This window comes from Pogoniulus pusillus, chromosome 29, assembly GCF_015220805.1.
Source record: "Pogoniulus pusillus isolate bPogPus1 chromosome 29, bPogPus1.pri, whole genome shotgun sequence".
NCBI classification, from domain to species: Eukaryota; Metazoa; Chordata; class Aves; order Piciformes; family Lybiidae; genus Pogoniulus; species Pogoniulus pusillus.
In genome coordinates, this window is record NC_087292.1 from 15,429,696 (window position 1) to 15,441,909 (window position 12,214).

General features: G+C 47.2%; 1 protein-coding gene across 7 annotated transcripts in view; it reads right to left on the reverse strand.

The window, feature by feature from the left end:
- The window catches only part of KCNQ2 (potassium voltage-gated channel subfamily Q member 2), a 92,370-nt gene that overhangs the window by 11,923 nt on the left and 68,233 nt on the right, over nt 1-12,214 (reverse strand). For 5 of the 7 annotated variants that reach the window (XM_064167613.1, XM_064167614.1, XM_064167612.1 and 2 more), the window contains 3 exons: nt 4,100-4,323; nt 3,144-3,252; nt 2,461-2,592 (listed from right to left, as the gene is read on the reverse strand). In XM_064167613.1, the coding sequence (XP_064023683.1) occupies nt 2,461-2,592; nt 3,144-3,252; nt 4,100-4,323 (465 nt within the window). The remainder of the gene's footprint in view (nt 1-2,460; nt 2,593-3,143; nt 3,253-4,099; nt 4,324-12,214) is intronic. The other 2 variants (XM_064167616.1, XM_064167615.1) reach the window with 1 other exon arrangement.

A 12,214-nucleotide genomic window follows, 5' to 3' on the forward strand; every position in this document is an offset into this window, starting at 1 on the left:
CAGTGCTGGCCACAGCCACCCCAGGCAAACATCTCATCTACAGAGTGCCAGTTGCACTGGGCAGGTGACCAGCCATGGGATCTGATGGTACCCATCTGGTTATCATGATGAGACTCATCAGCATCACTGATCTCCTGCTCAATGAAGGCAGAGAAACAAGGGAAACTGCCTGCTAGTCCTAGATCCCAAATCCACTTTTGAAACAGCTCCTGGTCCTCCTGGGTTTCCTGCAATGGGATGGGTGGCAACCTCAGCTTTGCTGTCCTATGGTGCAGCTAAGAGAATTGAATTTGATCTTTGAAAGCTGAAATTCTTTACCTCAACTATCCAAAAATCTCAGCCAAGCAAATTACTTTGGCTTTGCATCATAGCACCTTGAGGGACTGGCAGTGGCAGACTTGGGTGGGTGGTAGGGCAGTGTGAGGTGAGGAAACCCACACCAGCTCAGGAGAGTGAAGCCAGTGGAGATGACAAACCCAATGGTTCACTACCCTGGAGGTCTCTCATTTCAGGTTATTGAAGTCAGGAGGGAACTGGGGTTGTCCATCCTGGAGAAAAGGAGACTGAGAAGAGATCCTCTGGCTCCCTACAGCTCTGTGAAAGGAGGCTGGAGCAGGTGGGGGTTGGTCCCTTCTCCCCAGGAACAAGCAACAGGACAAGAAGAAATTACCTCAAGGTGCCCTAGGAGAGGTTTAGGTTGGATGTGAGGAACAATTTCTTCCTCAAAAGAGTTGTCAAAGCCAGGCCCATAGCAGCAGTGGAGTCCTCATCCCTGGAGGGCTTCCAAAGCCATGAAGATGTGGTGCTGAGGGCCATGGTTCAGAGGTGCCCTGGCAAGTCCAACTTGATGACCTTAAAGGTGTCTTCCAACCAAACCAATTCTGTGATTCAATGATACCCCCTCTAGATTCAGCTACACTTCTTGGGTCTATAAGCAGTGAATTTGTACTGAATAAGAGCGAGAGGCTCAAAGAGAGGAAATTCTCCAGGGTATTTTGGTCTCCATTGCAAGGGAGAATTCACCTTCTGGCTGGCTATGTGGAAATGGGAAAAGCACAGCATGTGACAGCACTGAGATAGTTCCCTCTGCTGCTTGAGCACCAGAAATAGCAGAGTTAAAATGGTCTCTGGGAGATTACAGCAGAGAAGAGATTCCTCTTTCTTCCAAGGCAGTTTTCCTATCATAGAAGCACAGAATGGTTGGAGTTGGATGGGACCTTAAATATCACCTAGTCCCAACTGCCCTGCCATGGGCTGGGACACCTCCCACTAAATCAGGTTGCTCAAAGCCTCATCCAGCCTGCTCTTAAACAGTTCCATGCCTGAAGTTTCCTGGGGTTCATATTGGCTGTTGGCACATCCAAGAACTTTAGGGTTTGCAGATCTTCTGACTCTAGCCCTACAATCCCAGGGGCCTTAGTGGGTTTGAAATAAAAGTAAAACTTCCCCAATGGCTTCCAGATCTATCAAGGACAAGTTTCTACTCCAAAAGACAATTGTAGTGTAAAAGAAAATGGGACACTGGAGGTAGCCTCTGGCCAAGCCCTGCCTTTGGTCTGGGTGTCCTCCAAGCTCAGCAGAACTGGAGCTACTCCTGCTGAGCTGACTCAGACAGGGGTTCTTGGGGGTCTGAGGGTCTTGTTTTCAGCGTGGGACATCAAGGCTGAGGAAGAAGTATTCAGACAAAAGGGTTTAGCTCAGATTCTATGCTCAGGGGACCAAATTAATCTGTTTAATTTGGTAGGTTTTTTGGTGTTGTTTTTTTCTCCAGAAGGCAGCTTTTCATTTGCCATTGGAATGGGCTGCCCAGGGAGGTGGTGGAGTCACCATCCCTGGAGGTGTTGAAGCAAAGCCTGGATGAGGCACTTAGTCCATGGTCTGGTTGATTGAATAAGTCTGGGTGAGAGGTTGGACTGGATGAGCTTGGAGGTCTCTTCCAACCTGGTTGATTCTATGATTCTATGATCTGCATGTGCTGTTGGCAGACTCTGCCATCCAGGGAGGGATTCCACCTACAACAACTCAGCATCCCAATGGCAAGAAAAAGCTGTTGTCCATAGCAGCAAGGTCACAACCAGCATGTCAGATTTCATTTTGGATCAGAAAGATACCAAATCAGCTTCCTTAGGCTAAAGATTGGAGCACCAAACCTTTGCTGTCCTACCAGGAGGACCACAAAAACTCCCTTTCCTGTGGTGGAATGCATTAAAATGACAAACTCCAAAGTAAAGGAGAAGGATGAGCTGTGCTTTTTGTGTGGCTGTCCTGGGGTGGCACTAAGCCATTTCTAGTGGTGCAGCACCCTCATTACCAGTCCCTGTTCCTCTCGCCCCTGTGGTTTCCAGCCCCAGGCATTGATGTTTCAGTTGCATCTGGAAAGGAAAGTGTCTCTCTCCTGGCAATACCTCCACAGTGACCAAAATACAATGGAAAACCAAAGCAAACAGAGGGTTCTCTTGCCTGGCCTGAAGGTTTTTAATCCTGGAGAGCATGTCCAGGTGGCCAGCTGAATACTGCTCGATGACATCCATCACATCGTAGGGCCGGAGGCTCTCCTTGAACTTGCGTTTGGAGACGAGGAACCTCATAATGCTGCAGGAGATGGAGAGCAGAGGCAAAATAGCGTCCCTGGGCTGCAGCCTGACCTGCTTACTGCAGATAAAAAGCACTGCAGGGAGCTGTTTTGGCAGGGAAATGAAATCAGTCCCAACCCCGGGGGCTTGGGAGGCGATGCAGTAACAGGAGAAAGGGGCAGTGAGGGCTCACGGCTGAAGCCTTGTCCTCAGTGCCAGGTCCTCAACGCCCCTTGAGCTATTAGCTGTGTGAGCAGCCTCCCTGTAGCACTTCTCTAAATGTCAGCACTAAGTCTCTGAGCTGGTAAGGATGATTGTTTGGATGCAGCCCTGCAGGGGATTTTCCTGTTTCTCTGATGGTTTTTCCTTCTCTCAGCAAAAAATTGCCCTTTCTGGCAGCATTTTCTGCAAAGGAGGGCAGGCCACCCAGGGGAGAGCAGCCTGCAGCACAGATCTGTCAGCTTTTGCTACCTCTACTTGGCCTTCACAGGTCTTTTGGTTGGGTTTTTTTTCCTCCCCTCCCCTATTATTAATTATTCTGGACTGCTTTCCCCCCTCTCCCTCTCTTACCACACTGCCCTGATGCTGACTTTCAGCCCCGGGGTCAAATCTTCTGTCACGAACTCGCAGTTGCAGCTTTTGTTCTCATCAGGAATGTCTTCTCCAGGGAGGCTTGCTTCTGGGTTTGGGAGAGGGAGACATGAAGAGAAAGCTGTTAGCCTAAGGAAGGGGAGGCTGACAGGAGACTTCATAGATCCTTAAAGCTACCTGAGAGGTGGTTGTAGTGAGACTGGTGTTGGGGTTCTTCACAGAGAGAGTGATTGGCATTGGAATGGGCTGCCCGGGGAGGTGGTGGAGTCACCATCCCTGGAAGTGTTCAAGAAAAGACTGAATGAGGCACTTGGTGCCATGGTCTGGTTGATTGGACAGGGCTGGGTGCTAGGTTGGACTGGATGAGCTTGGAGCTCTCTTCCAGCCTGGTTGGTTCTATGAAAACCTGCCTGGACACATTCCTGTGCAGCCTGTTCTAGGTGTCCATTTGTTAGCAGTGGGGTTGGACTAACACAAGCCCTATGAGGAGAGGGAGCTGGGGTTGTTTAGCCTGGAGAAGAGGAGGCTCAGGGGAGACCTCATTGCTGTCTACAACTACCTGAAGGGAGGTTGTAGCCAGGTGGGGTTGGCCTCTTCTGCCAGGCACCCAACAACAGAACAAGGGGACACACTCTCAAGCTGTGCCAGGGGAGGTCTAGGCTGGATGTTAGGAGGAAGTCCCTGGCAGAGAGAGTGATTGGCATTGGAATGGGCTGCCCAGGGAGGTGGTGGAGTCACCATCCCTGGAGGTGTTCAAGCAAAGCCTGGATGAGGCACTTAGTGCCATGGTCTAGATGACTGGCTAGGACTGGGTGCTAGGTTGGACTGGCTGATCTTGGAGCTCTCTTCCAACCTGCTTGATTCTATGATTCTATGGTTGATTCCATGAATCTAAGTAGATGTGACACTTCCAGCAGGCTGCCCCAGCCCCTCACCTTCCGAGTTCTGCCGCGAGGCTGCTCCCTTGATGCGGAAGGCTTGCCGGGCTCTGCTGCGGTCTCCGAAGCTCCAGCTCTTGGGCACTTTACTTGGGCTGTCCTCGATGCTCTGGTCAGCGCTGGGGGACCTCCGGATGCCCTGAGCCTGTGGAGAGCCTTTCCCTTTGGTGCCAGCACCGCGGGGACTGGAGAAGACACGATCTTTCAAACTGACCTTCTGACTGTTCAGAGAAACACGTTGAAACAAAGACAAAAAGGAGACAAGCAGGAGGAGTCATTCTGGAAACCACGCAGTCCTTCCCCACCAGCCATTAGAAACCAAGAGCACTTCCAAGCAGCAGTGAGATGTAGATTTGCTGTTGGCTTTTGTTAAAAAAAAAACAAAACAACCAAAACCAAACCAAAACCAAAACCAAAACAAACAAACAACCAAACAAAAAAAATAATGGTTTGATTGTTTTTGGTGGTATTTTGTTTGTTGTTGTTCTTGTTGTTGATTTTTTTAATGTTGTGGTGTTTTTTTGGGTTTTTTTTGTAGTTTGCTTGAAAAAAAAGAGAAATGTTTCCACCATCATGAGTGAAATGGGAATGATTGTTAAGAGAGAGAGAAAATAATGAGGACTCAAACAGAAGCCCCTCGTGGGATGCCAGGGCTGGCGGCACAGAATGACGTTCGACAATGAGGTCATGAGTCCTTAAATCACTGATCGACTTCGATCACGAGTGAGGAAGCTTTTCTTTCACAACTGCCTTCCAAATCTCTGCATCTAAGAAGAAAACACCACGTTTAGAAAGCCTCTCTCTTAAACTTTTAACTGTCTTGAAACACTTCTGGAGCTCAGACCTGTCATTTCCAAGCATGGCTTGGTTGGAAGGGACCTTCGAGATCATCTAGTTCCAAACCCGTTGCCATGGGCAGGGATGTCTCCCACTAGCTCAGGCTGCTCAATGCCTCATCCAGCCTGGTCTTAAATAGAATCATGGAATCATCAACCAGGTTGGAAGAGACCTCCAAGCTCATCCAGTTCCAACCTGTCACCCAGCCCTATCCAGTCAACTAAGTGCCTCATCCAGGCTTTGCTTCAACACCTCCAGGGATGGCGACTCCACCACCTCCCTGGGCAGCCCATTCCAATGGCAAATCACTTCTCTCTGTGATACTTCCAGGGATGAAGTATCCACAACTCCTCTGGGCAACCTGTTCTAGGGTTACCATCCTCATAGTAAACAACTCTTCCTGTTGTCCAACATAAATCTACCCTGCTCTAGTTTCAAACCGTTGCCCCTTGTCCTATCACTGCACACCCCTATAAAAGGTCTCTCTCTTCAAGCACTGGAAGGCTGCCCAAGGAGGTGGTGGAGTCACCATCTCTGGAGGTATTTAAAAGACTTGTGGATGTGGTGCTGTGGGTTGTGGTTAAGTGGCAGTGGCTTAGCAGCAGTGGCGAGATTGTGAGCTCTAAGTGAGCTGTTGGACTTGATGATCTCAAAGGTCTCTTCCAAACTCAACAGCTCTATGATTCTCCAACTTTCCTGTAGGTCTCCTTCAGCATTTATCTTCACCTTCTTTATTTCATCCTTCAGCATCTACCTTCACCTTCTTTATTTCATCCTTCAGTATCTACCTTCACCTTCTTTATTTCATCCTTCAGTATCTACCTTCACCTTCTTTATCTTATCCTTCAGTATCTTCACCTTCTTTATGTCATCCTTCTTAAAACACCACCTCCCCTTTTTTATACATCCCAAAGAGTTCCTCTTTTTCCAGCCATATATTGAAATACTCAAACACAAACACATCCTTTGCACCCTCTAAAGATCCAATCTAAAAGCTTACTACCTGCAGGCCTGCCAGAGAGTGTCATAAACATGCAAAAGGAGAGGTTACAGCTTCACCTTACGGCATTTGATTGCTGTTTTCCTACAAAGCTCCCATTTCCTTGGAACCTTGGAGTTAATGCTTTGCACAGAAGATCTCTCCAGAGATCATTCTCCACAAACAGAGCTGACCTGGCTGAGAAATAACTCTGCTGCCTCCCCAGCTCTAATCATTCTCTGAATTAAGAAAGAAAAAAAAGGATCAAATGAAACCATTTTACCCCAAATGTTGCAAGAAAACTGCAAACCTCTCAAAATAGATTGGGTGAATCTTTGGGAAAGGGCAAACTTTCTAGGTGGCAGCATTGGGGAAACCAAACTGCAAAGTAGTTTGCTAGTTTAAGGAGCTGTAATAAATGGTAACAATTTGGTACTTTCTGGTAGCTCTTGATGAGTAGAACACACTAAAGGAGGTTAGACACAAGCTGCTTGCACATACAGCCTGGGTTTTCTCTATAGGCAAATCAGAGCTGAGCAGAACTTCTGCACCACTGCAGCAGCCACTTCAGCGGTTTGCTGTCAACACCTTGGCTCAATCTGCAGGAAGAACATTGCAGGAGTTTTGATTTGCAGGTCACCAACCAAAGACCTGTTGGGTTTGGGCTTTTTTTTTTCCTGTCTCTCAGCAACATCACCTTACAACTCTGAGCCAAAACTCCTTTGCCTTCAGAGCTGGCACAAGGCTCTCCAAGCAGAACCTAGCGGCTGCTATTTGAAGCAAAGCAAAAGGCAGGTCCCCACTCCCCAGCTGCACCGTGCTGATGGGAACAGACAGTTAGGTTCCGTTCACAAAGGAAGAAGATGTGACCAGAAGCCACACAGGGAGCAGATTTGTCGAGTAAGAAGGTGCTATTTTTACTCAGTCACATCACATTGTGAGACTTCCAACACTGACAGGGAGAGAAAGGTGCTTAGGCAGCATATTCCTAGAGCTGCAGAGGGAGAGCATCTCCTGGGCTGCAGGGCAGGGTCATCTGTGGCCATGGATTGGGCAACAGCTTCACATTCAATGATTTGAAGGGCATTACAATTTGTTTGTGAGTTGAAAAAGGCAGGATCATTCCCATGGATGGTGTGGGTTTAGTTCAGGTAAGTACTGGAAGTTTCATTTCCAGTGCCTTGCCCACCTGCAGAGTCTGTCTGGAAGCCATGGGACCAACAGATGTTCAGCAGAGCTGAAAATCAGATCAGGGGGACAAATCCACCCAGGAATCCAGCAACAAGCATGTGCCTAAATACCTTTCTAGCTGTAAGCCTTGCTCACTAATGCTACCAAAATCACAACAGACAATGAGCCAAGAGTTTAAAACCAATTCTCATTCTGAGTTTCTTGGGTTAGAAACCAGATTGGAATTTTATTTCTCATTTCAACCTAAATAGGCCAATTGGATTATTATTAGTAGCAGTCAGAGTAGTATTTTCTTTAGTGGATTTTCCAGAATAGTCCTGGAATCTCCTGCATTTCAGCCCTATGAATGCTTTGAGCTACCTGGTTTCATTTCAGAGCAAAAGTAATGAAACAAGAAAATAGAATCAGCAACACAACCAACACTGAGAACTCAAAGCCATTTCTTTGTGCCTCATCTTCTGTTAAGTTGCTCCCATCACCAATCTCAGCATGACACCTGTCAGTGAATAAAGCAGGAGCTTTGCTTTTGGGGTCTGTTCCCACAATAAAGGTGCTGCAAATGTTTGCAAGAATCATAAAAGGAGAAAAGGAGAGGAGAGGAGAGGAGAGGAGAGGAGAGGAGAGGAGAGGAGAGGAGAGGAGAGGAGAGGAGAGGAGAGGAGAGGAGAGGAGAGGAGAGGAGAGGAGAGGAGAGGAGAGGAGAGGAGAGGAGAGGAGAGGAGAGGAGAGGAGAGGAGAGGAGAGGAGAGGACTGAACTGAGTGAGGGATGGGAGCAAAGAGCTTCAAGCCTGAGAAAATGAGGTACAACATTTTTACACATTAAAAAAGAATCCCATACAAATCTGATGAACAACTCAGGTCTGAGTGTAGTCTTCTCCTGGAGTCATACCCAGGAGAAAAATAAAAACATCCCACCAACACCTGATGTAGCTTCTTTGTTTTAACACAGACATTAAACAACTTGAACAATTAATTGATTTCTTTTTTTCCTTCTGCCATGCAGTTCTTTTGTTGGGAATGACACCTGGAATCACATGCAAGATCAGCCTCCCCCCAGAGAAGAAAGCTTTTGGGATCTGCAGGAGAGAGTCCAAAGGAAATATAGACAGAGAGAGAGAGATGCTGTCAGGTAGCCCAAGATCATGTTCTCATTCGACCAGAAAGTCATGCAGAGTGATGCAGAGTGTCTTAGGGAAGAGATGCTGGATGTGACTTGAGGAGATAGTAAATGAGCCTCAGACCAGTGCAAAGTGTTATTTGTTGGTGATGTGGGCATGAGGAGAGCAGTAACCCAACCATACACACACCACCAGCCACTGGAGCTGCAGTCATGATAGCTCAGGGGGTCATGAGCATCAGGTTGTGTGTTGGTGATGTGGGCATGAGGAGAGCAGTAACCCAACCATACACACACCACCAGCCACTGGAGCTTGCAGTTATGATAGCTCAGGGGGTCATGAGCATCAGGTTGTGTGTTGGTGATGTGGGCATGAGGAGAGCAGTAACCCAACCACACACACACCACCAGCCACTGGAGCTGCAGTCATGATAGCTCAGGGGGTCATGAGCATCAGGTTGTGTGTTGGTGATGTGGGCATGAGGAGAGCAGTAACCCAACCACACACACACCACCAGCCACTGGAGCTTGCAGTTATGATAGCTCAGGGGGTCATGAGCATCAGGCAGGCACCTGCTCATGCCAGGGGGCAGGGAAAGAAAAGTGGACTGGCAACTGGAGACAAAGATTATGGTGAGTCCTAACAGCCTAACAGAGCGTGCTTGAGTTCCTAGGTCTTCATAACCACTTTCACTTGGCACCTATTAAACCCCAAATTTGATAACAAAAATGCTGTGTTTCCAGGCTGGCTTGGGGGAATGTTTGCAAAACTTTCATCTTTTGACTTGAATCTACCAAAGGATAGAAACTGAGCTGATTTTTTTTTTTTCTCTGCTGCCAGTCAAAAAATGCTGGACAAGCACAAGAGGACCAATAGATGGTCCCAGATGTGGTAGAGAGGTGCTTTGCATTTAGGTTTAAGTCCAACAGCCCAGCACTCAGCAGCAGAACACATGAGAACCCACCTTCAAAGGAGCTGCCATCAGCCTCCTCAGGATGCTGGGGTGGGGATTGAACTCCTGTTTGGTACCCTTTGATTTGGGCTTCATTCCAAAATCCTCTGCAGTATTAAATCAGCACATTAAAAAATGTGGACTCATTATACTAGAAGTAATTTTGGATCACTAAAAGGTATCATCTGTGAAGTCTTGCTATTGAATTTAAACCATGCTTGAGCAACTCTTTCATTTCCTCCTTTCATTTTGCAGACAGCAAACATTAACCAAGTTGAGTTGGTCTAAGATGGACCCAAATCCATCTCTGCACATGAACTCAGCCAGCAAGTGTGTTCATTCTTCTGAGAAGCTATGGCCAGGAGAAAAAGGTTATCTCCTGTTGGGAAATGAGACTAAGTTTTGATGCACATTATGTGCTTCATGGCATGAGGACAGCTTCTTCAACCCATGGTCTAGTTGTTTGGAATAGGGCTGGGTGATAGGTTGGAACTTGGAGGCTTGATTCTATGATAAGGGTGCCAGGAGTGAAAAGCAGCCTTTGTGGCTGGCATTGGGCTCCAGTTTGATTGCAGGTGTGAATAAGAGGCAGAAACCAATTGCTGGAGACATGAAGGAAAGGAAAACACATCTGTGTGTGCAAAACCTGCCATGACTGGAGCAGAAATCAAGAGAAGACCAGGCTTGAGCCTCATTTGCCTCCAGTGATTTCAGAAAAGCCACTGCAAAGGTGAGTTCAGCCCAGAGAATGGAGCTGCTAGGTGCAGAGCAACCTAGGTGTGAGGAACATAAAAGGTCAGCCCATGATCAGCATCATGGTGAGCAACTGCTCTGCTCTTCCTCATCCACAACCACGGTGTTAGGCTTGGGTTGAAGGCAGTCACTGAAATCATAACAGGAAGGACCAGAGTTGCACCACAGCCTCCAGTAAGCCTTTCTGCAGACAAGTGATGGGACACTGCAGCATGTCCTTAACCTTGGCTTTTGGTATTCTGCAACACTGCTGTTAGAGTCAGTCCTCTCTTCCTACTCCAGCTGCTGATGAGTGCTGTCAAACACCACATCAGGCACATCCTGCATCTTGCAACCTTTTGCCATTTGCCAGCTCAGCTGTTTGGTGTTTCAGGAGCAAAGCCAGGCAGCTAGATTGCATCTTTGAGTGGGCTGATTATTCCTAAGCATGCTACACCTAGACCTGCAGGCCAGTCAAGGGCTCTGCAAACATCTTTCCTTCACTGCTCTGGGTGCCACTTCTTCTTATGGTCAGGTCTCTGTGGTGCCTTCATCTCTCTGAGTTGACACCAGAAATGTCTCTTAGAGAACAGGATTTGATAGACCTGCTGATTTGGCTTGGTATTGTTATACTGCTGCCTGAAGATGTGTGCATTGCTACATTTATTGGCCAGAGATGATTGGTTTAGTACATTAAGAAACCACAGCTTCTCAGGAGCTTTCTATTAATTCACCTCCTTTGAGTTCTCCATCATTGCCTCAGTGTTTGCATTGGTTACCTGCATGCTAGATGAAGGCTTTCAGCACTCAGCTTTAGATGCTTCAAGCTGCTGGTATCTTCTCTTTGGAGTTTGTTCAGTGAGGGGTTGCAGGCAGGCAGGCCAAAGGTCCAGAGAAGCAAGATGTTAGCATTATTTGTGTGTCCCTCAAGGTTAAACTGAAGTTTTACTATAGCATGGTGTAAACCACTACATTCAGGATAGATGCAAGCAACAAAGATGCTCTTAGAGCTGCTCCAAAGTTTCAAGACTCCTTTTTGCCTGGAAAAACCACAGAGTGTAATCCTCCTTCTTAGGGTTTCCAATGGATTAAGAAGATTGTGAGACAATAATTGGGTTTGCTCTCCCTCTCCCTCGCAGAACTCAAGAAAGGGGAGATGGAATGAGGATCATGATGGGAAGGAATTCAGTAGAAAGCAGAAAAGGCTAGACTGGCTTTGCCAGCCCCAAAAAATCATGCCTAGGAAGACATTAAGATCAGAGTGGCTGATTTTCAAGGGAGCAGAAGTGGACATGGACAAGTGAGAGGGCAGCACTACGAATATCACTACTTGTTTTAATCTCTACCAAAACCAACCTCAGGGTTAAGCTATTGACAGGAGCCTTCCTCCAGGGAGGACTCCCTGCCTGCATTCTCTCTGGGTAAACCAATCTCATCTGGCAAACAGAAACACTACCCAAGGCCTGACAATTTGTTTTGAGTGAAGCTCTTGACCAGATCTTTGCCATTTGGAAATGCATTGCAATCAATGCTGCCTGTGTTCATGATGATTACCCAATATTTAAACCCGAATTTTCAAGGGTAAGCTTCAAGGAAGGTCACAGCCCCACCAGAAAGTGCAGCAGGAGGCTGACTCAAAGACTGAGCCTATTGATCCAGGTACAAGGGATTTGCTACCACGGAGAGCTGCTCATTATGAAACATAGGTGATAGAATGGTTTGGCTTGGAAAGGACTTTAAAGATCATCTAATTCCAACCCCAACACCTCCTACTAGACCAGGCTGGTCAAGGCCCCATCCAACCTGGCTCTGAACATCGTTGCCCCTTCCTCTCTGTTACCCATTCAGAGATGGGATTTACCACACTGCTTCTGGTACAGCCAAGTGTCAGGCATGAGTTCCAGCCTCTAGACTGCCAGGTAATCCAAACAGCCAGCAGGGGAAAAAAAAAGAAACAGCAAGAAAAGAAAAGATACAGGTTGGAGAACAAAGGATGGAGGAAATCAGAGGTAGGCATGTTTCGAAAGCTGTAGGTTTATGCTTTTAAAACTGCAGGTCGTTGGCTTTCTGAGGGAGACAGAGACTGGTGATTTTGAGAATTCAAACAGGACTCCAAAAAGAAAGAAAAAAAAAGGGGAAAAAAAAAGCAAGAAAGAAAGGGAGAAAAACAAAAAGCCAAAAAAAAAAAAGAAGAGCATGCAAAAATTGGATTTCACAAACATGCGGCATCGCTCGGTGCCCTGCCACTCCTGGGCTCTCCTCCTGCCTTGCCTGTGGGGTTGCCCTGCCAGCATTCACAGCA